The 26,364-nt window shown below is 45.4% G+C and overlaps 1 protein-coding gene across 4 annotated transcripts in view; it reads right to left on the bottom strand.

Moving 5' to 3' along the window:
- The window catches only part of CDC42BPB (CDC42 binding protein kinase beta), a 98,970-nt gene extending 80,690 nt beyond the window's left edge, over positions 1-18,280 (bottom strand). For 3 of the 4 annotated variants that reach the window (XR_015149384.1, XM_086362815.1, XM_086362817.1), the window contains exon 1: positions 17,954-18,280. Coding sequence is in view for 2 of the 4 variants with exons in the window: in XM_086362815.1 (XP_086218941.1) it covers positions 17,954-18,128 (175 nt within the window). In the remaining 2 variants the exon portion in view is untranslated. Of the gene's footprint in view, positions 1-11,991; positions 12,395-17,953 lie in introns of those variants that run through there. The other variant, XM_086362816.1, reaches the window with a different exon arrangement.
- Between the last annotated feature and the right edge of the window lie 8,084 nt (positions 18,281-26,364).

Genomic DNA, 26,364 nt, shown 5'->3' with positions numbered 1-26,364 from the left:
CTGAGCGACTGATCTGATCTGATCTACTTTTTAACATGTTCAAGATTCCTATAATAATTTTTTTTTTTGTTGCACTGGGTATTTGTTGCTGTGCAAAGCTTTCTCCAGTTATGGTGAGCGGGGGCTACTCTTCCTGGTGCCGCACAGGCTTCTCACTGTGGTGGCTTCTGTCGCGGAGCAAGGGTTCTACAGCACATGCTCAACAGCTGCGTCACATGGGCTTGGTTGCCCCATGGCGGGTGGGATCTTCCCGAACCAGGAACAGAACCTGTGGCTCCTGCATTGGCAGGTGGATTCTTATCCACTGTACCACCAGGGAAGTCCCTATAATAAAAACTTTAAATGGAATTATAATTAATAGCTATCACTTTTATTAACACTAATTATAAAAACAGAGTATCAATATATGAAAAATTCAAGCCCCTCCAAAAAGGAACAATGACGTTTTCAAACATGGTGTCCTTGACTATTTCATATCTAAATGGAGGACAGTTGAAGGCATGACAAGGGATATTAGGTTACAAGTTTTTGAAAAATTAGTTTCCTTTTACAAATACTCAAACCAATTGAATTCCAAACAGAATGAATCCAGATCACCAGAGCTCTTCTCTTGTCACAAACCACACAGCAGTTTTCCTCACTGGAAGCGTATCTGGGCACGAAAATCAACTACATGCTCAGGTTATTTGTTATGAGTTCGTTTGCTTTATTGCTGGAATTCCTTCTGGGTCATAAAACAGTTTTATGAGCTGGTAAACATTTCATACAAACTCTGAAAAGCTGCCATGACTAACAGCTTCAGTATTCGGTGTAACAAATCTCTCCCCTGACCTGACTGATGCTAGCTGAGCACTGAGTCTTCTAGACTCCACTTTCAGAAGGGCCAGGTGATGCTCTGACCGCTCAATGTTTACCTAAGGATCCCCTTCACTGTGGAGAAATGAGAATGCTATGGGAAAAGTGGGGAAAACAGTTAAATTTCTCCACTCCAAACTTCATTTTAAAAAACATTTAAAATTCATTTTATTGCCAGATATTTTTCTCAGATAATAAATGTAATATTTTAAGCATCATTAAACTTACAATACAATCCAAAATAATTACTATAGTAGGGAAAAAAATAAGTCATAAGATACACGCGTGGTACTGCGAAATGGACATTAAGAATGGCATGAATTTTTTTTTTATTCTTATGAAGTTTTATCTACATTACAAACTAGAGTTGTTACAAAAATGCTATCAGAGAAGAAAAACTATCAAACCTGATGGACTAAGGATCTAGAAGTACTCAAAAACATCACCCCTCAACAGGGACAACTAGTAATTCTATATTATTTTTAGGGAAGCTTTCTAAATACTACAGGCAAAAAGAACAACCAAGGATTATCAGTAATTGAAGGAAAATCATTAAGAGGAAAAGTTCCAAGGTGAACAAAGAACTGACTCCAGAGAAAACAGATAAATCGGGAAGAAGAAAACTTTAAAAAATTCTAATTAATGGACTTCCCTGGTGGTCCAGTGGCTAAGAATATGCCTGTCAATGCAGGGGACATGAGTTCAATCCCTGGTCTGGGAAGATTTCACATGCGTGGAGCAACTAAACCCATGGGCCGGGATTACTGAGCCTGCACCCTAGAGCCCATGCACAACTGCTGAAGCCCATGCACCTAGAACCCACATTCTACAACCCAAGAGAAGCCCGCAACTAGAGAGTAGCCCCCATTCAGTAGAGAAAGCCCACCTGCAGCAACAAAGACCCAGTGCAGCCAAAAAAAAAAAAAATCTGATTAATATTCTCAGAAAGAGGAGAGATTCTAGCCTCCTACCACCCCGCACCTCACCACAATCATAGAGCAGTGTCTTCTCCAAGAGGGAGACATTCTGACCCCAGCGTTCCATTCTCAGTCAAACACACACCACTAAAATGAGGGTAAGGGAAGACATTTTTAGAAATGCAGTAACTTGGAAAGATTACCACCCTTGATCCTACATGGGGGGAAATGCTATATACACTTATGTGTGTGTGTATGTGTAACATATACATATCTCCCCCTCCCCCCAACAACCATGAAAGGCTTCCCAGGTGGCGCTAGTGGTGAAGAATCCGCCTGCCAATGCAGGAGAACTAAGAGAATGTGGGTTCGATCCCTGGGTAGGGAAGATCCCCTGGAGGAGGAAATGGCAACCCACTCCAGTATTCTTGCCCGGAGAATGCCATGGTCAGAGGAACCTGGCACACTACGTACGGTCCATGGGGTCACAAAGAGTCGGACACGACTGAAGCAACTCAGCATTAGTCCACCAGGAAAAGGCTCTAGCCAATCATCAAAATGAAAGAATCCAAGAAAGTGACGTGAGCATAAGAAACAGAGGCAGCTGTGTATGACCCAGAAGCAGCAAAGGAAGTTAGGAAGGAAGTCCAGGGACTCTTCAACACCAGCACCTAGATGACTCTCCCGCTCAAGACACAGGACGGGTGCCTTCTCTCTGGGTCCAGTCACACAGCTGGGTTTTACAGTGGATAACAGTTACATACCTATGCTGCTAAGTCGCTTCAGTCATGTCTGACTCCGTGCGACCCCACAGACGGCAGCCCATGAGGCTCCCCTGTCCCTGGGATTCTCCAGGCAAGAACACTGGAGTGGGTTGCCGTTTCCTTCTCCGATGCGTGAAAGTGAAAAGTGGAAGTGAAGTCGCTCAGTCGTGTCCGACTCCCAGCGACCCCATGGATTGCAGCCCACCAGGCCCCCCGTCCACGGGATTTTCTAGGGAAGAGTACTGGAGTGGGGTGCCATTGCATATTTTAAATTCTATTTATTAGTTTCCAAATCGTACAACCAACTTAGACAAAACAAAAAAGACTTCTCTAAGTCACAACATAACATAAATGCTATAAACTGACAACATAAAATTGGTGAAAGTGAAAGTCGCTCAGTCATGTCCAGTTCTTTGCGACCCCATGGACTATATACAGTCCATGGAATTCTCCAGGCCAGAATACTGGAGTGGGTAGCCTTTCCCTTCTCTAGGGGATCTTCCCAACCCAGGGATCAAACCCAGGTCTCCCACATTGTAGGTGGATTCTTTACCAGCTGAGCTACAAGGGAAGCCATATTCCAACATTAATTTCTTATGAAAAATTTTAAATAAATATAAACAAATTTGATGTTAAAAAAAACCTTTCAAGTCAATATTTAATTTTAATGGAAACTCTAGATTATGCTCTAAAATCTAAAAAGAAGTTAAAACATTTGTAACACAACTGGAGGGAAGAAGACTCTTTACTGTGACATACCCTTTATACTGCTTGAATTCACTAAAAGCATGAGCATGCGTTATTTTTTATAATTTTAACACTATTAAAATAAAAACTGTACTGGCCAAATACAATTTCTGTGATACAGGTGCTGACATTTTTAATACTCGGTACAAAGGACAATCCTAAATGACAAAGAACTGTGACTTGAACCGTCTGTGTCCACCCTCCACAAACAATAACAGAATTCAACATTAAGGGAAACAGGCAGTGGATTTAGAAAAATCATTCATTCTCTCTGGAGAATTTTAAAAGCCAAAACAATTTCTGGGAGGATCACTCTTCATTAATAGCCCCAAGCTGGATAGCTGAGATGTACCGTGAATGCATGGATAAACTGTGGGGAAGGAATTCAGTGGAATACAGCAACCAGAAAGAACTAGCTGTTGTTACTTACACTCAATAACGTGGATGGATTTCAATTACTTTTACTTGCAATTACTTTTTGTTAGGGTAAAAGATATATAACATAAAAGTTGCCATTTTAATCTTTTTTAAAAAATAAAAAAGAGACTCAAATGTCTAAAACTGAAAGAGGGACATTCCTGCAGATCTTACAGAGATAAAAGGATTAAGAAATACGACAAACAACTGTATGCCAACAAACTACGTGAACGAAACGAACAGATTCCTAAAAAGACAAAACCTACCAACTGACTCAAGAAGGAACAGAAAACGTGAACAGATCTAAAAGTACAGAGACGGAGTTAGTAATCAAAAGACTGATCACAAAGCAAGCCCAGCTGGCTTCATAGCTGACTTTTATCAAACACAGAAAAAAGCATACTTAATGGTGGAATAAGCATGCCCATGCTTGCCACTTCTATTCCACACTGTCCTAGAGGTTTTAGTCAGGACAAATAGGCAACAAAAATAAGCAAAGGGCACCCAAACTTTTGGAAGGGAAGGAATAAAACAACCTGTATTCACAGGTGACATGAATTTGTATATAAAATGAATTTGTATATAAAAATACTAAAAAATCCACTAGAACTAATAAAAAAAGTTAAGCAATTTTGCAGTATACAGAATCACTTTTTTTTTTAATTGTACTTATATAAATTTACAACAAACAATCCAAAAATGCAATTAAGAAAACAATTCTGCTTATAATAGAATTTTTAAAAAGACATTTGGGAATAATTTAACAAAATAAGTACAAATCTTACATGTTGCATTGCAAAATGAAATTAATGCAACTAAATGAACACTTAAAAAGGCAAATTTTGTATCATATATATTTTACCACAATAAAAAAGTAAAAAAAAGTTAAACTCTGAAAACTACAAAAAAAAATATATATATACACATTTCAATTTGAAGATGTAATTAAGCGGAAAGTCATGTCATGTTCATGCACAGGAAAAGCTAATACTGTAAGACGGCAATACTCCCCAAAGTGATCTAGAGATTCAACGTGATCCCTCTCAAAATGCCAGATGGCTTCCTTATAGAAACTGACACACTGATCCTAAAATGCATATGGAAAGTCAAGGAACCCAGAATAGTGAAACACTCTTAAAAAAGAACAAAGTTGGAGAACTCAAACTCCCTGATTCCAACACTTAGCAGAAAGCAACAGTAATCATGAGAGTGTGGTAGTATATTGTACAAAGACAGGCATATACATCAACAGAACAGAACTAAGAGCCCAGAAATAAGACCACACATTTATGGTCAAGGGGGCCAACACTATTCAATGGGGGAAAAAAAAGTCTCTTCAACAAATGCTGCTGGGAGATCAGGAGAGCTACATGAAAAAGAATGAATTAGAACTTCCCATCTCACACCTTATTTCTAAGAAAAAAATCGAAACAGATTAAACACCTAAATGTGAAAGCTAAAACTATAAAACTATGAAATTCTTAGAAGAAAACACAGGTATAAAATCCTTGTGACCTTGGATTTAGCAACGGATTCTTAGATATGACACCAAACACAGCAAAAGTTAAATAGGATTTCATCAAAATTAGTAACTTGGGCCTCAGAGGAAACCTGTAAGAAAGTGAAATGACAACCTACAGGAGGAAATATCTGCCAATCACGTCTGATGTAGGATCTGTATCCAGAAGGTACATAACTTACAAAACAGACAACACAATTAAATAATGAGCAAAGAAACGGAACAGACATTTCTCCAAAGAACATACACAAATGGCCAATAACAAAACAATATCCAAGATACTCAACATCACTGGCCTTTAGGCAAAAAGCAAAACAAAACCGCAATGAAACACCACTTCACACACACACCAGGATGGCTAGAAGGAGAAAGACAAATAACGACAGGCGTCTGTGAGGATGAGGAGAAGCTGCTGGTGAGAATGTAAACTGGGACAGCTGTTGTGGAAATCCACCCGCAGGTCTTCAAAGTGCTAAGCATAGTCTTACCAGAGGACCTATCAACTCCACTTCCAGACACACACTCAAGGGAAAGGAAAACGTGTCGCGTAAAAACTGGCGCGTTAACGTGCACGGCAGCGTTATTCACAACAGCTCCAAGGTAGAAAGAGCCCGAATGCCCATCAACTGAGGAATGAATGTGCAAGCAAAATGTGCACAGCCATACGACGGAACATTATTCGGCAATAAAAAGGAACCAAACACAGATATACCCTTGAAAACACCACACTAAGTGAAAAGAATGCCGTCACAAAGCACCACGCACTGAATGACTCCCTTTGTAGGAGACGGCCAGAATGTGCAAGTATGTAATAAAACTGGATGCGTGGCTGCCTGGGGGTGGTGAGAGAAAGGAGGAGTTAGGACTGATAGCTAAAGGGGTTAGGATTTCTTTTTAAGGTGATGAAAATATTTGGAAATAAATAACAGAGATAGCTACCCAATTCTGTGAAATACTAAAACTACTGAACTCTACAATTTAAATAGGTAATTTGCATGTGGATTGTACCTCAATAAAACTGTTACAAACAAAAGAAATCATTTGGTAACTGTAAATGGCAGAGAAATCTTCTTTTCACTAAAATAATCAGTTAGCTGTACAGTTCAATTCAAGCTTCATATCGTCGACAGACTTCTTGTTTCTGTTCAGTAACCTTAACATATCATTTCACAAGGATTATCAAAACTTCTTCATGAACACAAATCTTGCTTTTTTAAAAAAAAATTATATATTTGTAGAAGAAAATTTATCCAGGCTTATCACTTTGATTACATAAAACCACAATAATGCCTGACGTTTTGAGAACATTTTTTATGTCCTAATACAGTCTAATATAAATGCTACCCATGACAGCTTAATTGGTGAAACTGGCATAGAGCATTCTCAATAATTTCCCAATCTGCTGCCAATTAGACAATATATCCTACATATTTGAAAGCAATACTTCATCAGCATTCTCCCAGCTTCATCTGAAAGATGATTTGTTAATATACTTAAAGATGTTTCAACAATCTGACTTCAAACAGAGTTTAAAAAGAAACAAATCTGAGCTGCAAAATTATTTTTTTAAGAATTGCTGCAAACCCATTAATTATAAAATCAACACCTTTCTCAACAAAGAATCAATACAAATGCTATTTCACCTTAAAAATAGTAAGTTAAAAAATTAATTTGGCCCCCTAATTTAAATTTTTTAAACAAAGAAAGAGAGTAACTCAGTGTTTTCAAATGAATTATTTCATATGAATGAGTAAAGCACAAGAGAACAACAGTCTTAAAATGCAGTTTGGGTGTCATGGTTAAGGGAGGCCTGTCTACCTTTGGATTTCATTTATTTATGGTTTTAGAAAATCATGACTGGCAAGAGCATTTATTCTATTTTTTGTTTTAAATTAGTGATTTCTTCCTACGTACCAAAAGCCTTGGAGTTAAACAGAACCAGTCTGTATCACTTCAAGAAAGATCAAGTTCACACACAGGGTCCCTGAGGCACAAGCGGCCAATTCAGACACCACCCCTGCCTCGGCCCCAGCCCACCCAGGGCGCCGCCCCAGCGTCCCTCCAGCCACTTTCCAGCTTTCAAAACATCCAAGTCCCCTGTCTTCACATCGTTTTACTCTTTCTCCTTTCTTTTTCTTCCAATGCTGTGCAATTACCGGAAAAAAATGTTGCCCTCCCATATTTGCATTTCTCCCTTCTACTTAGAGGGGAAGCTTTCTAATAAATGAGTCAATGTACCAGAAACACAATCTGGCCAATAAAACTAAAATGGAAACTATACACCCTGACTTCATTTAGAGATGAAAACCAGGGTACCTTTCAGTTACCTCTAGTGTACAGAAGAGCCGTATCTCTGCACCATCTGGAGGCCCGACTAAAGTGATCGCATGGATTACAATGGGACGTAGCCTCAAGGATAACATGGGCTGCAGAGAACAGGAATTCTGTTCATCACTGCGGTGCCTGGGCACTCCTTAAGTCCTAAAGAGTACTTGCTGAAAAAACGACAGAAGATGACGTAACTTTTCTAGAAGACTAGAAAAGTCAACACAGTTTTGCACAGAAGAAATGGACAAGCAGCATCTAATTCAGCGAAGACAGAAAAGTGGAAGTTAACCATGCGAAGGAGGGGAAGAAACAGCGATCACCCACAGCACCAGTATTCTGCGGACTAAACAGAGGTGAGTGTCACCAGGCAGCACAGCGGTGAAGAACCCCCCGCCGACTCAGGAGACACCGGAGACGTGGGTTCAATTCCTGGATGGGGAAGATCCCCTGGGGAAGGCAATGGCTACCCACTCCAGTATTCTTACCTGGAGAATTCCATGGACAGAGGAGCCTCGCGGGCTACAGTGGGTCAAACAGGGCTGAGTGACTGAACACACAAACAGTAAGCGACAGGGCACAGAACGGGCTGTCAGTCTGCAGGAGGAGCAGTTACACTCCAGATATCTCCCACCCTCAACCTATTGCCCCCCATCCCCAGCTCGCCCTACTTTCCCAGAATGCTGGCAGCTGGGCCTGTACCACACTCGCCACCATCTAGGCTGGAGACCAGAAGCCCTGCTCTGGGAAAACCGACAGGCCCAGAGAAGGAACTACTCTAGCAACTCTGCTAGTGCCCCTCAGATGGGCCAGGTCCCCGTCCCATTTCCTAATGGTGAGGCTCACATTTACAGTTTATGCACAGAGAGTTTCCAATCAGTCCGCTCATAATTGTGGAAGACAGCCAATAATCACCAGGCATTTGAAGAGCTTCTGACATCAAAGACAAAGACCAAAGTAGGAAACCGGATAAAAAGGACTCAGAAGAAACAGAGACAACGAAGGGAACAAAAGGAAACATCTACATAACTCAAGTGTGTGCACATGCAGAGCACATCATGCGAAACGCTGGGCTGGATGAATCTCAAGTTGGAATCAAGACTGCCAGGATAGATATCAACATCCTCAGATACGCAGATGACATCACTTTAACAGCAGAAAGTGAAGAGAAACTAAAGAGCCTCTTGATGAAAGGAAAAGAATGAAAAAGCTGACTTAAAACTCAACATTAAAAAAACGAGTATCATGGCATCCGGTCCCATCACTTCAAGGCAAACAGATGGGGGAACAATGGAAACAGGGACAGACTTTATTTTCTTGGGCTCCAAATTCACCGTGGATGGTGACTGCAGCCACAAAATTAAAAGATGCCTGCTCCTTGGAAGAATAGCTATGACCAACCTAGACAGCATATTAAAAAGTAGAGATACCACTTTGCCAACAAAGGTCCATCTAGTTAAAGCTGTGATTTTTCCAGTAGTCGTATAAGGATGTGAGAGTTGGACTATAAAGAAAGCTGGGTGCCGAAGAATTGATGTTTTTGAACTGGGGTGCTGAAGAAGACTCTTGCGAGTCCCTTGGACAGCAAGGAGATCAAACCAGTCAATCCCCAAGGAAATCAGTCCTGAATATTCACTGTAAGGACTGCTGCTGAAGCTGAAGCTCCAATACTTTGGTCACCTGATGGAAAGAACTGACTCATTAGAAAAGACCCTGATGCTGGGAAAGATTGAAGACAGGAAGAGAAGGGGACGACAGAGGATGAGAGGGTTGGATGGCATCACTGATACAATGGACATGAGTCTGAGCAAACTCTGGGAGATACTGAAGGACAGGGAGGCCTGGCATGCTGCAGGCCATGGGCTTGCAAAGAGTCAGACACAACCTAGCGAATGAACAACAAAGAGAAATGGTTTTTAAGATGACTGCCTTCATGAAACAGAAACAAGATGTTATAAAAAGGAATACTAGGGACAAAAACATTTAGAAATGAAAGATATGATGATGGCAGAAATAAAACTGCAATGTAAGGACAAGAAGATAAAGTCGAAGCTCTCTCCCAGAAAAAGAAGGATAAAAGGTCAACAGCTAGAAAAAAGTAGGAGAAAGGAAATTAACAGAAAACTCAGAAGATCTGACATATGAGTAACAGGCGATCAAAAAGGCTAGAATGAAGAAATCAGAGCTCATAGAGAATACAGGAAAGTTTTAGAGAGCTGAAGGACCCAAGTGGCCCAGCCCCCCCCAGAAAGACCCCCAAGGAACACTAGGGATGAACAAATCTCACCAAGGCGTGGGGATCACAACGGTCTCAGGCCTCCCCTTGTAACAAGAGCCAGCAGACATCTGAGTCAGGCCTTCAAAGTTCTGCGGGAAAATGACTTTTAACCTAGAATTCAGTATGCAGGTAAACTGCCATTCAAATACAAAGGAAGAAAAGGCATCTTCAGACAGTTTAGTTCTCCAAAAAATTTCTCTCTGATGGACTCTTTCCAGGGAAGCCACCACAACATAAGACATTCAGTTCAGTTCAGTTCAGTTGCTCAGTTGTGTCCGACTCTTTTCGACCCCATGAACTGCAGCACGCCAGGCCTCCCTGTCCATCACCAACTCCCAGAATTCACCCAAACCCATGTCCATCGAGTCGGTGATGCCATCCAGCCATCTCATCCGCTGTCGTCCCCTTTTCCTCCTAAGACATGGGGTCCTGGAATTCCCATTCAACAGAGGAGAGGCACAGAAAGAATTCCCATAAAGAATGAAGAGAAACCCCAAGATGGCAGCGAAGCAGCGGGCCTAGAGAAGACACAGCCTCAAGTGGAACAGGAAAATGAAAGGCTCTCCAAGGGCTGAAAAGTGAGAGATCACTCGAGGTGGCTGACTGCTCTGGGGAGTTCTAGTTAAAACCTGCACTGAATTCATGACTATACATTTGCATCCACACTAAGGGAGAGAAAAAGTAATTCATCCCAATTAACACAAAAATAATTCCTTGTCTTAGTAGACTGGGAATTAACTGCATCCTATGTGGCTTAGCCATTAAGATGTTTACCCAATGGTAACAAACACTGAATATCAATTTAAACAGTAATTATTATCTAGCCAGATTTGGAAAAACAAAGAGGAAGGAAGGGTCTGTGTGTCTCGGCAATGCAGGGGAGGAGACACCTAAAATTCTATGGCCTTCTCTTCCACAGGAGAAGTTAACAGATAGCATATGAAATGGAAAATCAGAAATAAGCAACATAAGCATGCTACAGAGATGCATGAAATTTGAGGCAGGAATTGCTAAATAAGTAACCATCACTGCCAAAGATCTGATGCTTCCAAATTGTGGTGCTAAAGAAGACTTTTCAGAGTCCCTTGGACAGCAAGATCAAACCAGTCAATCCTAAAGAAAATCAACCCTGAATACTCACTGGAAGGACTGATGCTGAAGCTTCAATACTTCAGCCATCTGATTCGAAGAGCTGACTCACCGGAAAAGACCCTGATGCTGGGAAAGAGGGCAGGAGAAGGGGACAAGAGAGGATGAGATGGTTGGATGGCATCACCGACTCGATGGACATGAACTTGGGCAAAAACCAGGAGATAGTGAGGGACAGGGAAGCCTGGTGTACGGCAGTCCATGGGGTTGCAAAGAGTCGGAAACGACTTAGCGACTCAACAACCCCCACCATCAGCATCCAAGGCTCTTCCCCCATCCACCTAATAACACCTTCACCCTCTGCCTGACCTAATAACACCTTCACCCTCTGCCTGGAATGTAGGTCGGAGGGTCACCCTCAGACCAGACAGTGGACTGAGCAGGAAAGGGCAGGTCCCTGAAGACTTCTTGGAATGAGGCTGTCAAACCAGCCATGGACTGCTCACAAGCCGCATGAAAGGCAAATCAACCTTGATTTTGTTTGAAGTGAAGTGAAACTTGCTCAGTCATGTCCAACTCTTTGCAACTCCATGGACTATTCAGTCCATGGAATTCTCCAGGCCAGAATACTGGGGTGGGTAGCCTTTCCCTTCTCCAGGGCATGTTCCCAACCCAGGGATCAAACCCAGGTCTCCCGCATTGCGGGTGGATTCCTTACCAGCTGAGACACAAGGGAAGCCCAAGAATACTGGAGTGGGTAGCCTATCCCTTCTCCAGTGGATCTTCCCAACCCAGGAATCAAACCGGGGTCTCCTGCATTGCAGGTGGATTCTTTACCAACTGAGCCATCAGGGAAGCCCTGATTTTGTTTAGGTCACTGTTATCTGGTTCTCTGTCACTGGCAGCCTAAGACAGTTGATTATAAGGAGAAATAGAATGGTTAAAACTGGTTGCTTCTGAGAAGTGAGAACCCAGAGCAGGCCGGCTGGTAAAGGGACTTTTGTCTTTCATCCTAACTCTGTAGAACTACTTCACTTTTAAAACTGAGTAAATGCATTACTTTGATAAAAGTAAAATTACATTTAAAGAAAATCACTCCACAGGGTATGGTCAGATGTGCCGTTCATCTCAACGTCTAAAACTAGGATTAGCTGTATCTCTTTAGGTCTTTACTCTTCTCTCTTCTTTTTCTGTTGTGCTGTGCGGTGTGCGGGATCTTAGCTTCTCAACCAGGAATGGAACCCATGCCCTGCTCTGGGAGTGCAGTGTCTTCATCACTGGACCAGGGAAGTCTCTCAGGTTAATTTTATTTATTTACTTTGAAAGAGTAATGTTCATTCATCCATTTTTGTGTGTGTGGCTGCAGCAGGTATTAGCTGCAACACTCAGGGTCGTCGTTGAGTCTGCAGGATATTCTGCTGCGGCTCCCGGGCTCTGGGTTGGGGTGTGCAGGCTCAGCAGTTATGGCCCACAGGCTAAGCCACCCCACAACATGAGGGATCTCGGTTCCCTGAGCAGGGATAGAACGCAAGGCCTTGGCGTTGCAAAGTGGATTCTTAATCTCTGGACGACCAGGGAAGTCCCCTTTAGTTCAATTTTAAATTCCAACGTTGGACTGCAGATTTCAGATCTAATTTTTCTCAAGGCAACAGAATCCACAGTTATAGCAGAAGTTTTGAAAAGGCGAGGGATGAAATGCAAGGCAGTGTTGAAGACTAATCAAGCAGAGATACTGAAATCTTCAAGGGAGAAAGGCTTTCATTTAGGTCTTAAGACCTTCAGCTAGGCCAGTGAGGATGGGAATGAAGGGAAAAAAAAGGTTAAAATAAAACAGAGATATTACATAGCAGGTGCCGGCAAGGCAACCCACGGCTGACCAGGAGCCCATGCAGGAGAGAAACCCTGGCTGGAGAGCGAGCTGCTCAGAAATGTTCAGGGGAAAAGTCCAGAGCCTGGTTTACCCAACAGAGAGGGGAGATGTGGGTGGTGGACAGACCATGCCATCTCTCAAATTCCCAACAGTTTTCAAACCCATAGCTTGGAAGCGACAGGAAGCATCATCACATCAGTAATGTCAGTGGTGCCCTTAGAAGAGTAAATCTCATATGTCTTCAAAGATGCTCCAGTAAAAGCAGTTAGCCTCCAATTAAAATAAATAAATTTATATTAAAAGAAATTATATTAATTCAAATTTTTCTTCAAATCTAATTCAAATTTTTCTTCAAATCTCTAATTCTTTCCTAAAGATAACAAAATATCCAAAGTCTCCTATTATATTACATACTGATCCTTTTCACAAAGTTTTAATCTGAAAACAATTTTGTTGGCAGTTACCTACCACTTAATAACACTGACCAAATACCTAATATGAAACACATTTAAAATCACGTGTGACCCTCATCTCATACATAGTATCTGTCTTATTGACTTAATAAGGAGAAGGCAATGGCACCCCACTCCAGTACTCTTGCCTGGAAAATCCCATGGACGGAGAAGCCTGGTAGGCTGCAGTCCACGGGGTCGCTAAGAGTCGGACACAACTGAGCGACTTCACTTTCATGCACTGGAGAAGGAAATGGCAACCCACTCCAGTGTTCTTGCCTGGAGAATCCCAGGGACGGGGGAGTCTGGTGGGCTGCCATCTATGGGGTCACAGAGTCGGACACGACTGAAGTGACTTAGCTTCTATTGACTTAATAAAATTTCTCCAATAGATTTTAAACCTAAATAAACCCTTCAAAAATTACCATACAAAGTTTATGTTGGCCAAACACTCATGATTTTATTAATTAAAAAAAAAAAAAATTTTGGCCACACCCTCAAGGTCCACGGGACTTCAGTTCCGAAACCAGGGGTGGAACTCCGTCCCCTGCAATGGAAGGTTGAGTCTTAACCACTGGACCTCCAGGGAAGTCCCCAAATACTTATGATTTTAAATCTAAGGAAAGTGTATTTTCCTCTCATGCATTTTCATTAGCAAGAGAGCTTCTCACACAAATTTCAGGTAACACTAACATACTGTCATTTGGAACTTAAGAATCAAATTCAGGACAGGGACTAAAAGATGTCATATTATGGGGGCTGGGGTGAGGGAATTACAGGGAATTTTGTCTTTTTAATTCTTTCAAAATCTTCTTTACTTGCATTTTATCACCTTTTTGATGGGGGAAGAAAAAGGGTAAAAATATGTATTTGGTTTCTTCCAGCATGATCCTTTCACTTTATTACTCTCAAAAAAATACGTTTTGCCTCTTTACCAAGAAAAGAGTCTAACAGTTTTGTTGTACTTAATATAGTTTGGAATTAACAGTCCTGTTTGCTCGCATGTTTATCCGGCATCACTGACGTCAGCACAGACAGGACGAGACTTCAAGGGCAGCAGGTGCTACAGCAGCAGGCAGGGCAAGGCCAGGGGGGCTCCAGGGCAGCAGGTGCTACAGCAGCAGGCAGGGCAAGGCCAGGGGGCTCCCGTCCACACTGCACTGTGTTGGGAGTTTCCGCCTTACGTGCATTTGCAACTGAAGAGCAATGCACCACACCTCCTAAGCTCTTTCAGGCAGTGGTATCTTCAAGTGAGGGCAACTCGCTCCAACTCCAGTTTCATTTACCGCAGGTCTAGACTTAACAGAGACACTGCTAAAGTCCAACTGTCAGTGGAGGAGGTTTCAAGAGAGAAAAGGTAAGGCTGGCTGGTTAATGTTTAACGGTTTCAGCTGTTCCGTCACAGTGCCTAGTCAATATCGCTCTGTACTTCAAATAGCTATTTACAATCCAAATTGTGTTAACCTAATTTTTATTACACAATCCCAGTATTCCTCTACTAAGCTACATCTTATTATTCAAAAAATGTTTCTCAATATCTGTTACTTTAGAAAATAGTGTTCCCATGTCATGCAAAAATTCTATCTCGAGAAGCCACTTAAGATTAAAATGTATGTTGAGATATTTAGCACCATCAGTTAAGCCCTGAACACATTCAATTTGGTAGAGACATCCCACTCACACTAGGTGCTGAGCATCCCCATGCCAAAAGCTACAGGAATTCACACAGATGAGAGAGAACTCCGACAAGGTAATGCTTCATTCATAAGAAAAATCACCAATGAGGAAATTAAACAGAGGGCTACAGAGATGAATTCTACCCCTTCCAGAGGAAGTATGGTGGCACAGAGCGAGAAGAGGGCCTGGACTGGGCATCGGGGAACCAGGCTGAGGCCTGCCTCCGGCCTGGTCTGCAAGCCACATGGGGGCCGGGGCAGAGGACCACCATGGTCCATCCAACGCCAATCGGCCGGAACTTCCAACATCAGCTCTGTCCAAACATAATAGCCGGCATTATTTTTTTAAGTCAGGGAAAAAAATTTTAACACATGTACAAGTATTTTTATATAACGAAGATGAAAGACAACTTCACCTCATCTACTCGTCCATATTTGTCGCTGTTTACTTGTGGAAATTTCAAAGTGTTTCACATGCTCTGCTTCAAACGGTATCAAATTTGCATTTGAAAAATAGCTTAAAGAAATACACATGCAAAGCAGGGTACTTCCAACTTTTAATTAAGGTCCAGGATTTCATAGAGGAAACTAATCAAACTATAAACATAATCAAGGGAAAATTAAAGGCAAAACCTACAGTGAAGGCTAGGATGAGTCTAGTCCCATGCAACCACTGCAGAAAATTCTCTTTTAAAACTTTATTACTTATACCTTCCAGATTTCCTCAAAAATCCCCAATAATTCTCAAATCTGGGCTGAATCGGGTATTTTTCTTCACTGAGCTTCCAGACTTCTACATAACTGTCAGCAGATACCTACCAAGGTTGGTCCTCTGCATGCCAGCACTCGATACAGTAGAGGTCGCAAACATCATGCAGGTATAAATCAACAACTCGCAGGGTGACAGCCTATATATATGTTTCTTGAGTAGAGTAGAAGTAATTCCACTAGGAAGTCAGAGTACCTAATAATGCTCCACAAACAATTCCATTTGAAAGACCACTCTTTGCTTTCCAACGCAATAACTGGGCGTTCCGAGCAACACTAAATAATGACCGCCCACATCCTAACGAGTGATACACACTGTGGAGTTACAATGGTGCATATGTTAACACACATGACATTAAATGCTGCTTCTTAAATATATTACTATTCCATGAAAAATGTCACCTAAAATAGAGTCCATTCCTCTTCTCTGTAATTTAAAGCTCAATGCAGACCGAATTCTTAGGAGATAATGTCATTTATTTGTAATCATAATTTCCAAAGAGTCAAAATATTTCTATACTACACCACACAGCTTCTATTTAGACTTGGGAAAATTCAAACCTCATAAAATAAGACCTCCTCACATGCTGAGAGCTTCCTCCAATGAAACCCACCAGTTCACAGTGGCTGGGCTGCGCGGCAACCACTGGCTCAGCCTTCGGGATAAGGAAGCCCCTCCTAGGCACTGCAGGTTCCCAGGCCAGAGGATTTTGGGACCACACCTCACCTGCTAACTCAAGCTTCCATCTGCTTCCTCCTTTCAGTCACACATTGACTCACATGCCAAGCACTGAGTTGAACCTGATTGTGAAACTGTCTGGATTCCAAGATCAAATGCTCAGCAAGGAAGAGCAAACAGGATCCTCAGAAGGCTGGGATGTAAGAGGCCCCAAAGACTTCACTTTTAAAGCAACTGTGAAGTCAAGTTCATTATTCAACTGGCGGTCACATCACTAATGAAGGACGCCAGAAAATGAATAGTACTTTCATTTTATTGATACTGTATCTAACCAGGAAGGGTGGTCAGCACCAAAACGAAGCCCAAAGCAAAGCCAAGCAGGCTGTCCTGGGGCTGTGGGCCTCCTTTTCCTGCTGCTCTCAAAAAATTTCAAAATTTCACTAAAGAGGGAAGAAGAGAAAGCTCTCTAAAAATGTAACAACTTAAGTTTTATTTGGTAAACAAAATCCCAAATTCCAATTACCATTTTGGCAGACCAGGGGTCCTAACTACAGAACACATTCATTTCTTTATGTAAAAAAGTCAGCTTTATCAGCCCCAAAGGTTAGAAATTACTGGTCCAAACGACACAGTCTGAGTCCAACGAGGCAAACGACCCAAGGCTAAGATTTTCATAGCTTTGACCTGAACCCTGAACAGAAGCATGTCATCTTCCTTCTAGGCAGTTTTAAACGAGGCTGAGGGTCTTGACAAGACGCCCAAGTTAGAGAGAGAGAAAGATAAGATGTCGCTTTACACGTGTAGTTGTTTCTGGGGTTCTAACCATTACACAGCTTAATCAAATTTCTGTCCTAGTAGAACATAATAATTTAGCTGACCAATTATTAAAAAGCATGCAGAGGTCTGGTGAAGAAAGTTTCACAGTGCCTTCCATAGAGTAACAGTTCCAGCTGCCCTCCCCGCCCCAAGCATTACCAGGGTCTGGCAAAATTACAATGAAAAAAATCAACCGACTCTCCCATGGCGTTTCAAAACAAGGCTTTCAACTTTAAAACTCCCTTGGAGGTGGTACAGTGAAATGGATGCTCAGGCCCTGGACACCAAGGGATGCGGACAGGCTGTCACCTAGGAGGGGCTCCCAGGAGACGCGCGGGGGTGGGGAGGCGGATGCAGAAGGCACGCGCCGCTGCCCATACGACCCAGGAGGGCGAGTGGCGTGAGGGGAGCGAATAACTCGACGCGGACTCGGGACCCCAAAGGCGGGGGCCGGGGACGGATATCCCGGGGAGGGCTGCAGGAAACGATATCCAGGCTCGTGGAGGGTGGATCTAGGAAGCGGCCGGGGCGCGGGCCCGGCGGGGCGGTGGGGGCGGGGGTGGGAACGGAGGATGTGGCTCCGAGGGGCAGGATGAGGGGGCGGGACGGCCCAGCGCGGACGTGCGAAGGCCGGGGAGGAGGGCAGGGACGGGCCGAGAGCCGCCAAGGGCGCGAGCAGCGGCCGGGCGGGCCTGGGAGCGGTGACGAGGCGGGACGGGCGGCCGCCCGTGGACCGGGAGGGCGCGTCCGGGCAGGGGTCGCAGGGCCGCCGGTCACTTACCCCACTCGAGGAACTCGGCCACGTACTTGTCGCGGCGCAGGGCCGAGTGGCTGCACTCGGTGTACAGGCAGACGAGCACGTCGAGCAGCGTCTCCACGCTCAGGGCGCTCTCGTTGCGCCAGGGCCCGTCCAGGAGCAGCTGCTCCAGCTTCTTGAGCCGCACCTTGGCCGACATGGTGCCGCGCGGCCCGCTCCCAACACGCCGGGCCTCTTGCCGGCCCGCTCGGCCGGTCCGTCAGGGCGCGCCCGCGGGGGCCCGGCGGCCGCGAGCCCCGGCAGCCGCGGCGCCTCGCCGCCGCCCCGTCCGCGTCGTCGCGCCCCGGCCTAGGCCGACCTCCTGGGCTCGGGCCCGGCGGCGCAGCGTCTGGGGCGCCGGGCCCCGCGGGTCCATGGGCCGCTCCCCTCCCCTCGCCGCCGCCGCCCGCCCCGCCCGGCGCCGCTCGCCTCGCCCCCGCCGCGCGCCCCGCGGCCCCACCCGCGGCCGCGCCCTCCCCGCCGCGCGCCGCCGCAGCTCGCCGTCGGCCTGGAGCAGCGCGGAGGCCAGCACTGCTGCGCAAAGCCCGGCCGGCGCCCGAGCCTCGACCCCAGGCCCCGACCTGGCGGCCCAGCCCCGCGGCCCGCAGCCAACCAGGGCGCGGCCAGCTCGGGCGCAGCCAACCACGGCGGGGCCGGCCGCCGCCGCCGCGCTGACCTCAGCGCGCCGCCCCGCCCCGCTCTCCCGGCTCCCGGCTCCCGGCGGGGCCGGACCTCGCCGCTTGCCGTAGCGGGGCCGGGATGCTGGGAAGGCCGGACGGGCGGGGTTGGAGGGCAGCACCGCCTGGTGGGGGCGGGCCGAGCGAGCGGCCAGCGAGCCGCCGAGATTGCGGGGCCGGCACGCGCGCAGGGGGCGGCCGGGCGGCGCGCGCCAGCGCGTGGTGCGGGATCCGGCGCCTATGTGCGGGGCCCGCGCTCCCGCCGCGCGTGCGCGCGCCGCGGCTCCAGGAGGGGCCCCCGAGGCGCGCGAGGCGACGCCCGCGGGCTCTGGCCTGCCCGGGGGCTTCGGGGTTGGTGCGCTGAGGCGAGCGTCAAGGCTGCCCCGCTCCCGCAGTGCTGGCGACGTCGACCTCACGACGGGGTGTTTTAAAGCCGGGCCACCTCTGAGCTGGGAGCGGCCTTTGGGAAAAGGCGGGCCCTGCTCCTACTTGACGGGCGGGAGACTGAGGCCCGGGCTGGGTGGGGTTGCCGGAGAGGGGCCACCCGGCGCCCCATGAATTCGTGATGCACCCGCTTCAAACTCTACTGCCGACCGTCCCCCCCTTGCAGATAGATGCCTTGGGGTGGCAGTTTGGTAGGAAGCGGCCTGCCGTTCCCTCTGGGCTGGTACTCAGATTGCGTGTGTCTGGGGAAGGAGGGTGATGGTGAATATCTGCACCCGGAGAAACCCTTGGCATCGGAAGAGGAGGGGCAGCCTAGAACTCGTGGGGGATCACAGTGAGGAACCCTACTGAGGATATAGGGTTCAGTTCCGTTCAGTCGCTCAGTCGTGTCTGACTCCGACCCCATGGATTGCAGCACGCCAGGCTTCCCTGTTCATCACCATCTCTTGGAGCTTACTCAAACTCATGTCCATCGAGTCGGTGATGCCATCCAGCCATCTCATCCTCTGTCGTTCCCTTCTCCTGCCTTCAATCTTTCCCAGCATAGGGTCTTTTCCAATGGCGTCGGAAGTTCAGTTCAGTTCAGTTCAGTCGCTCAGTCGTGTCCGACTCTTTGCGGCCCCATGAATTGCAGCACGCCAGGCCTCCCTGTCCATCACCAACTCCCGGAGTTCACCCAAACTTAGGGGATCCCTGAAATGGGAGGAGGGGCGAGCGGGCAGCTTCAGGAGGAGCCGGGCCAACCAGGCGGAGCAGACGAGGTTGAAGACAGCGCACTAAAGAAGCCTGTGAGGAAACTAACCTACGGACATAAAATAGCGGCTACCTTTGTTGGGAGGCATTGAGGGCCATGGGTAGCAGCGAGCCTTGTGGGCTTCTAGGAATGTTCTGTAATCTGACTTGGATGGTGCTTATGCAGGACTCCATATAAAGAACAGTCTTAAACTGTACACTTGAGTAGTGCACGTCACTGCTATCATACCTTAATTTTTAAAAAGCAGGCATAAACAATCTTTGGTGTTAGAGGTCAGAGTAGTGGATACGTCAGGGGAAATATGTGCTGCAGGACTAGGAACATTCTGTATCTTGATCCATCTTGCTATATGGGTCTATACATACATAAAGTTTAATCAAGAAAAAGGAAAAAAAAATTTTTTTAGAAGTCACTTAGTCCTGTCCAACCCATTGTGACCCTATGGACTGTAGCCTACCAGGCTCCTCTGTCCGTGAAATTCTCCAGGCAGGAATACGGGAGCGGGCTGCCATTTCATTCTCCAGGGCATCTTCCTGACCCAGAGATCGAATCCAGTCTCCCTTGCTGTGGGCAGACTCTTTACCGACTGAGCCACCAGGGTACAAAACAAAGCAATGACCATGCTCTTAAATATTGTACTCTCGTGTGTGTTATGGAGCTTCCCCAGGTGGCTCAGTGGTCAGGAATCCACCCGCCAATGCAGGCGATGCGTATTCAATCCCTGGGCCAGGAAGACCTCCTGGCAACCCACTCCAGTATTCTTGCCTGGAGAATCCCGGGGACAGAAAAGCCTGTCAGGCTACAGTCCACAGGGTCACAAAGAGTTGGACATGACTGAAGCAACTCATCACACAAACACATGTATTATACCTCAATTAAAAAAAAAAGGCCGAGCCAGCAAAAGGCCCAAAACCAAAGACGCCCCACTGGTTTTGGGTGAAGACCAAACTCTTCACCTTACCTGGTTTTGTTTGTTTGTTGAAGTAGAGTTGAATTAAAAGGCTGTGTTAGTTTCTGCTGCACACCTTACGTTTTAAGTGATCAAATGTCTGAATTTGGGACAGTCCCCATTTTTTGCCATTGTCCCAGCGTACATATAACAATGTCCTTCCTTCCCGCCATGCCCCCATTTATACAGTATGCTCTCTCATCCCCAGACACAGCACGGGTGGCCTGGGCCTGCTCAGTCCTCTGCTGCTGCTAAGTCACTTCATTCATATTCGACTCTGTGCGACCCCATAGACAGCAGCCCACAGCCTCTAGCCCTGTCCTTCTCTCTTCTCCTGGGTCTCTGACTCCAGTCTCACTGCCTGCTTGCTGTTCCTCTGCCGTTTCTGCTCCCTCCTGCCTCGGGGCCTTTGCACTTGCCAAGCCCTTCAGCTTGGGTGCCCCTCTCTGGCCATTTTCACTTTGTCTGCTCAGAGCAAATCTGTTTCAGAATTGTCCTTTCAGGGCTGCCTTGCCTAACTCCCCAGGCACCACTCCATAGTTTTCCTTAGCACTTGGCAAAGTGGGTACCCGTGAGTCTTGCCCATTAGTCAGGATACTAGAAATCTTCCCGTGCCTCAGTTTCTTCAAAGATAAGAAAGAGAATGATAATAGGACCTACTCCAGTGTTTCAGTAAGTTTCTGGAAGAACTAAATTAATACCCCAAGAGCACCTTGAACTGCCTTTTGGCTCACATGCTCACACACTGATAGCTGGTGTCATGCACTAGAATTGTTATATCTAAAACCAGGGGCAGGGGCTCTGTGACCAGCTTATGGGTGGAGTGTCTTGGGTTCCCCAAAGCAGGGAATCCCAGTGTCCTCAGGCATCCATCCTTGAGGTTCCTCTGTGTCTCTTAATCACTTTGGGCTGCTATAACAAAGCACCATTGGCTGGGTGCCTTATAAACAACAGAAGTTTATTTCTTACAGTTCTGGAGGCTGGAAGTCCAAGATCAGGATGCCAGTGTGGTCTGGTTCTGGGTGACTGCACTGTCCCTGGTTACAGAAGGCTGTATTTCTGTGCTCTCACATGATGGAAAAGGGTAGCTCTGGCCTCTTATAAACAGGCACTAATCCATTCACAAGGTCTCCAGCCTCATGACCTAATCATTTACCAAAGCCCCACCTCCTAAATATCACACTAAGCCTAGCCTTATCCCTAGGCCCTGAAACATGCACAACATACAGTAATCAAGCCACAACACAGTTTCACCTAATGAGTGTAACAACAGGTCAGCACTCACAGAACACTCTCGCCTGACCTCTCTTCTTACACAGCTCTGAAACTGTAGGGAAACTTGTTTTTGTGAACCTGAGAAAGGGGGCCCGATTCCAAAAGCAGTGTTTCCCCCGTGAAAGCTGGATAGTTGCAACCTCACTCCTTCCAGAAAAACACACAGGTTCATTTTTCTCTTCTTTACAACAACAACTTTTTCAAGTATTTGAGTTTTCTGAAACAGCCTACGTGCCATTTCTTGCCGGGAAGTCTTCCAATAGTACTGCTGCTGCTGCTGCTAAGTCGATTCAGTCGTGTCCGACTCTGTGCGACCCCATAGACGGCAGCCCACCAGGCTCCCCCGTCCCTGGGATTCTCTAGGCAAGAACACTGGAGTGGGTTGCCATTTCCTTCTCCAATGCATGAAAGTGAAGTCGCTCAGTCATGTCCGACTCTAGCGACCCCATGGACTGTAGCCCACCAGGCTCCTCCGTCCAATAGTACAGTTTCGCCTAATAAAGGTAACGACAGGTATGGCAGTCAACACTCACGGAACACTCTCCCCCAACTTCTTTTCTCATGGAATTGAACAGTGTGTCTTAAGAGCATCTTTACACAGCTCTGAAACTGCAAGGAAACCTGTTTTGAGATGAGGAAGCAGAGCTGAAAGTCTGGCAAGTAGAAGACTCGGGACAGAGTACCCAAGAGGAGTGAACTGCACTGAGAGAGACCCCTGGAGATCTGCAGGGGGTCCCCCAGGTTTCCAGCAGCATACCGACCAGTGCTTGTGCAGAAGGAAACTATCAAAGGCTGGGGAAAGGAGCACTCAAAGGGCTGCAGCAGGTAGCGCCTGGTACTCACATATACTGGAGCTAGTGTTGGTTTTCAGCAGCCAGACTAGAAAAGCTCGATAATTCAGTACTGGGCAGAATTCCCTAGAAGTTTGTGCTTTGGGTGTGCAAACTAGCCTGGGACTGAGGATTGCTCCAGATCTGCCTACTAACAAATCATAAAAACAAGACCCCAAAGTATCAAACTGTTTCCGGGTAATTTAACCGAATCCCAGAACCAAATTCCAGAAAATTTATAAGAACACAAAAACTATCCAGCACCCAAAAAAGATCAAATCACAATGTCTGGCATCTATTCAAAGACTTCTAGGCAAACAGTCAGGGAAACTCAACCCATAATGAAGAGAATTATCAAATAATCAAAACTAACCCAGAACTTCCACATATGTTAGAATCAGCAGAGAACGACACTAAAGCAGTTGTTATAGCTGTATTCCACATGTTCAAAACGTTAGTAGAATCATAAAAGACATTTTCTAAAAAAACCTAATAGAATTTTTAGAGATTAAAACTATACTTTCTGAGATGAAAAACATACTGTATGGGATTAATGCCACACTAGACATTGTGTAAGAAAATATTATTGCATTTGAAGGTACAGCAGTAGAGCTTATCCAAAAAAATTAAAAAGCGAGGACAAAAAAAATAAGGGACTTCCCTGGTGGTCCAGTGGTTGGGAGTCTGCCTTCTAGAGCAGGAGATGTGGGTTTTATCTCTGGTGGGGAAACTGAGCCACCACAAGCCGTGGGGCAGCTAAGCTTCTGCACAGCAACTACTGAGCCCAGGCCGCAGCTCGTGAGCCTGTGTGCCACAAGGAAGACCCTGAACAGCCAAAAAAAAATCTTTAATTAAAAAAAATGAACATCATTGAACTGTGGGACAATATCAAGTGATCCAATATATGGATTGGGGTTCCAAAGGAGAAGAACAAGAAAGAGAAGGGACAGAAAAAAAAAAATCTGAAGAAGTAATGGCTGAAAAATTTCCAAACTCGATCAAACCCATAAATAACAAATCCAAGAGGTTCAGTGATCACAAGCACAAGAAACATAAGAAAAAACAATAAAACCCCCCAAACAAACAAGTAATACTAAAGCACATCATGATCAAATTGCTCAGAACCTGTTGATAAAGAGAAAAAAAAAAATCAGCCAGAGGGGAGAAAAGACACATTATATGCAGAGGAATAAAGATGACATCAAATTTCTCATTGGAAATTGTGTAAATGAGAAGACGTCTCATTGGAGTGGCATCTTTAAAGTACCAAAATAAAAGCAAAATAACTGCCACCCCCAGAATTCTATACCCAGCAAAAATATCTTTCAAAAAATGAAGGTGGAAATAAAGACATTTTCAAATATATGAAGGCCCACCAAGAAGGCAGAGGAACAGTACCTGATTGCCTTCTTTGGCTTTTCTAGATATGTTTACCACTTGGGTAAGCTTCTCTGATTCATTTGCTGGGTACCCATGAAGACTGTCAATTTTGAGGGAAGCCCAGAGAAAAAGTGGATTCAGAACAATGCAGGTCCAGGCTTTGGTGCAAACTGCCCTGCCACATAAGCAGTTAAGCCCCAAGACCCAACAGACCCTGGGTTTGTTTGCTTGTCTGTGGGGAGAGTGCTGTGCTGGGTCTTTGCTGCTGCACGCAGGGCTTTTCTTGCTGTGGAGCACAGGCTCTAAGGTGTGGGGGTTTCAGTCATTGTGGCACGTGGGCTCAGCCGTTGTGCTGCACAGACTTAGCTGCCCCACAGCATGTGGACTCCTCCAGGACCAGGGATCGAACCTGGGTCCCCTGCATCGGCAGGTCGATTCTTAACCACTGGACCACCAGGGAAGCTGCAGACCATGTCTTCTTCTGCCAACAACTCTTCTCCATTTCAAGGTCTGTTCCTGGCTTGCTGTTGGGTCTAGATGGAGACTTAATGCCTAACCATGGATAACCAAGAAACTATGACTCAAGATGTCCATCATAAAATAGATATTGTCTTACCTACTAAATCTTAAATGTAGATATGTACATAGCATTCCACTGTAAAATGAAACTGATCCCAAACAGACTTGGAAGGAACAAGTAAACTTCATGAGTAGGTGACTTAGACTCCATGGTATCTGTTTTACCAACTCTTAAAAACCCCACAGCTATGCTCCCATGGGAAGTGTTGTGATCAATCAATGGAGGATGAAAACATGCATGTCCGATTTAAAGATTGGTCTGCCTGGTGTGGTGACTCCCACAAAAGATGGATGGCTGTGGCTTTACAGACACACTCAGGAGAAGCCCTGAAAGACTATGGTGAAGAGCAATTCTTCCAGAAGGCAAATATGTTGATTCTAAAGACTAGATATCTCTTCAAGAAAATTAGAGATACCAAGCGAATATTTCATGAAAAGATGGGCTCAATAAAGGATGGAAATGGTATGGACCTAACAGAAGCAGAAGACATTAAGAAAAGGTGGCAAGAATACACAGAAGAACTATACAAAAAAGATCTTCACAACCCAGATAATCAGGATAGTATGATCATTCACCTAGAGCCAGACATCCTGGAATGTGAAGTCAAGTGGGCCTTAGGAAGCATCACTACAAACAAAGCTAGTGGAGGTGATGGAATTCCAGTTGAGCTATTTCAAATCCTAAAAGACGATGCTGTGAAAGTGCTGCATTCAATATGTCAGCAAATTTGGAAAACTCAGCAGTGGCCACAGGACTGGAAAAGGTCAGTTTTCATTCCAATCCCAAAGAAAGGCAATGCCAAAGAATGTTCAAACTACCGCACAATTGCACTCATCTCACACACTAGTAAAGTAATGCTCAAAATTCTCCAAACCAGGATTCAACAGTACGTGAACCATGAACTTCCAGATGTTCAAGCTGGTTTTAGAAAAGGCAGAGGAACCAGAAATCAAATTGCCAACATCAGTTGGATCATTGAAAAAGCAAGAGTTCCAGAAAAACATATATTTCTGCTTTATTGACTATGCCAAAGCCTTTGACTGTGTGGATCACAATAAACTGTGGAAAATTCTGAAAGAGATGGGAATACCAGACCACCTGACCTGCCTCTTGAGAAATCTGTATGCAGGTCAGGAAGCAACGGTTAGAACCGGACATGGAACAACAGACTGGTTCCAAATTGAGAAAGGAGCACATCAAGGCTGTATATTGTCACCCTGCTTATTTAAATTATATGCAGAGTACATCATGAGAAACGCTGGGCTGGAAGAAGCACAAGCTGGAATCAAGATTGCCGGGAGAAATATCAATAACCTCAGATATGCAGATAACACTCCCCTTATGGCAGAAAGCAAAGAGGAACTGAAGAGCCTCTTGATGAAAGTGAAAGAGGAGAGTGAAAAAGTTGGCTTAAAACTCAACATTCAGGAAACTAACATCATGGCATCCGGTCCCATCAGTTCATGGAAAATAGATGGGGAAACCCTGGAAACAGTGACAGAGTTTA

The sequence above is a fragment of the Bos grunniens genome, chromosome 21 (genome assembly GCF_055505025.1).
Source record: "Bos grunniens cultivar Pamir isolate PY7600 chromosome 21, Bosgru_T2T1.0, whole genome shotgun sequence".
Taxonomy (NCBI): Eukaryota; Metazoa; Chordata; class Mammalia; order Artiodactyla; family Bovidae; genus Bos; species Bos grunniens.
This window is presented reverse-complemented; position numbering and strand designations above follow the sequence as displayed.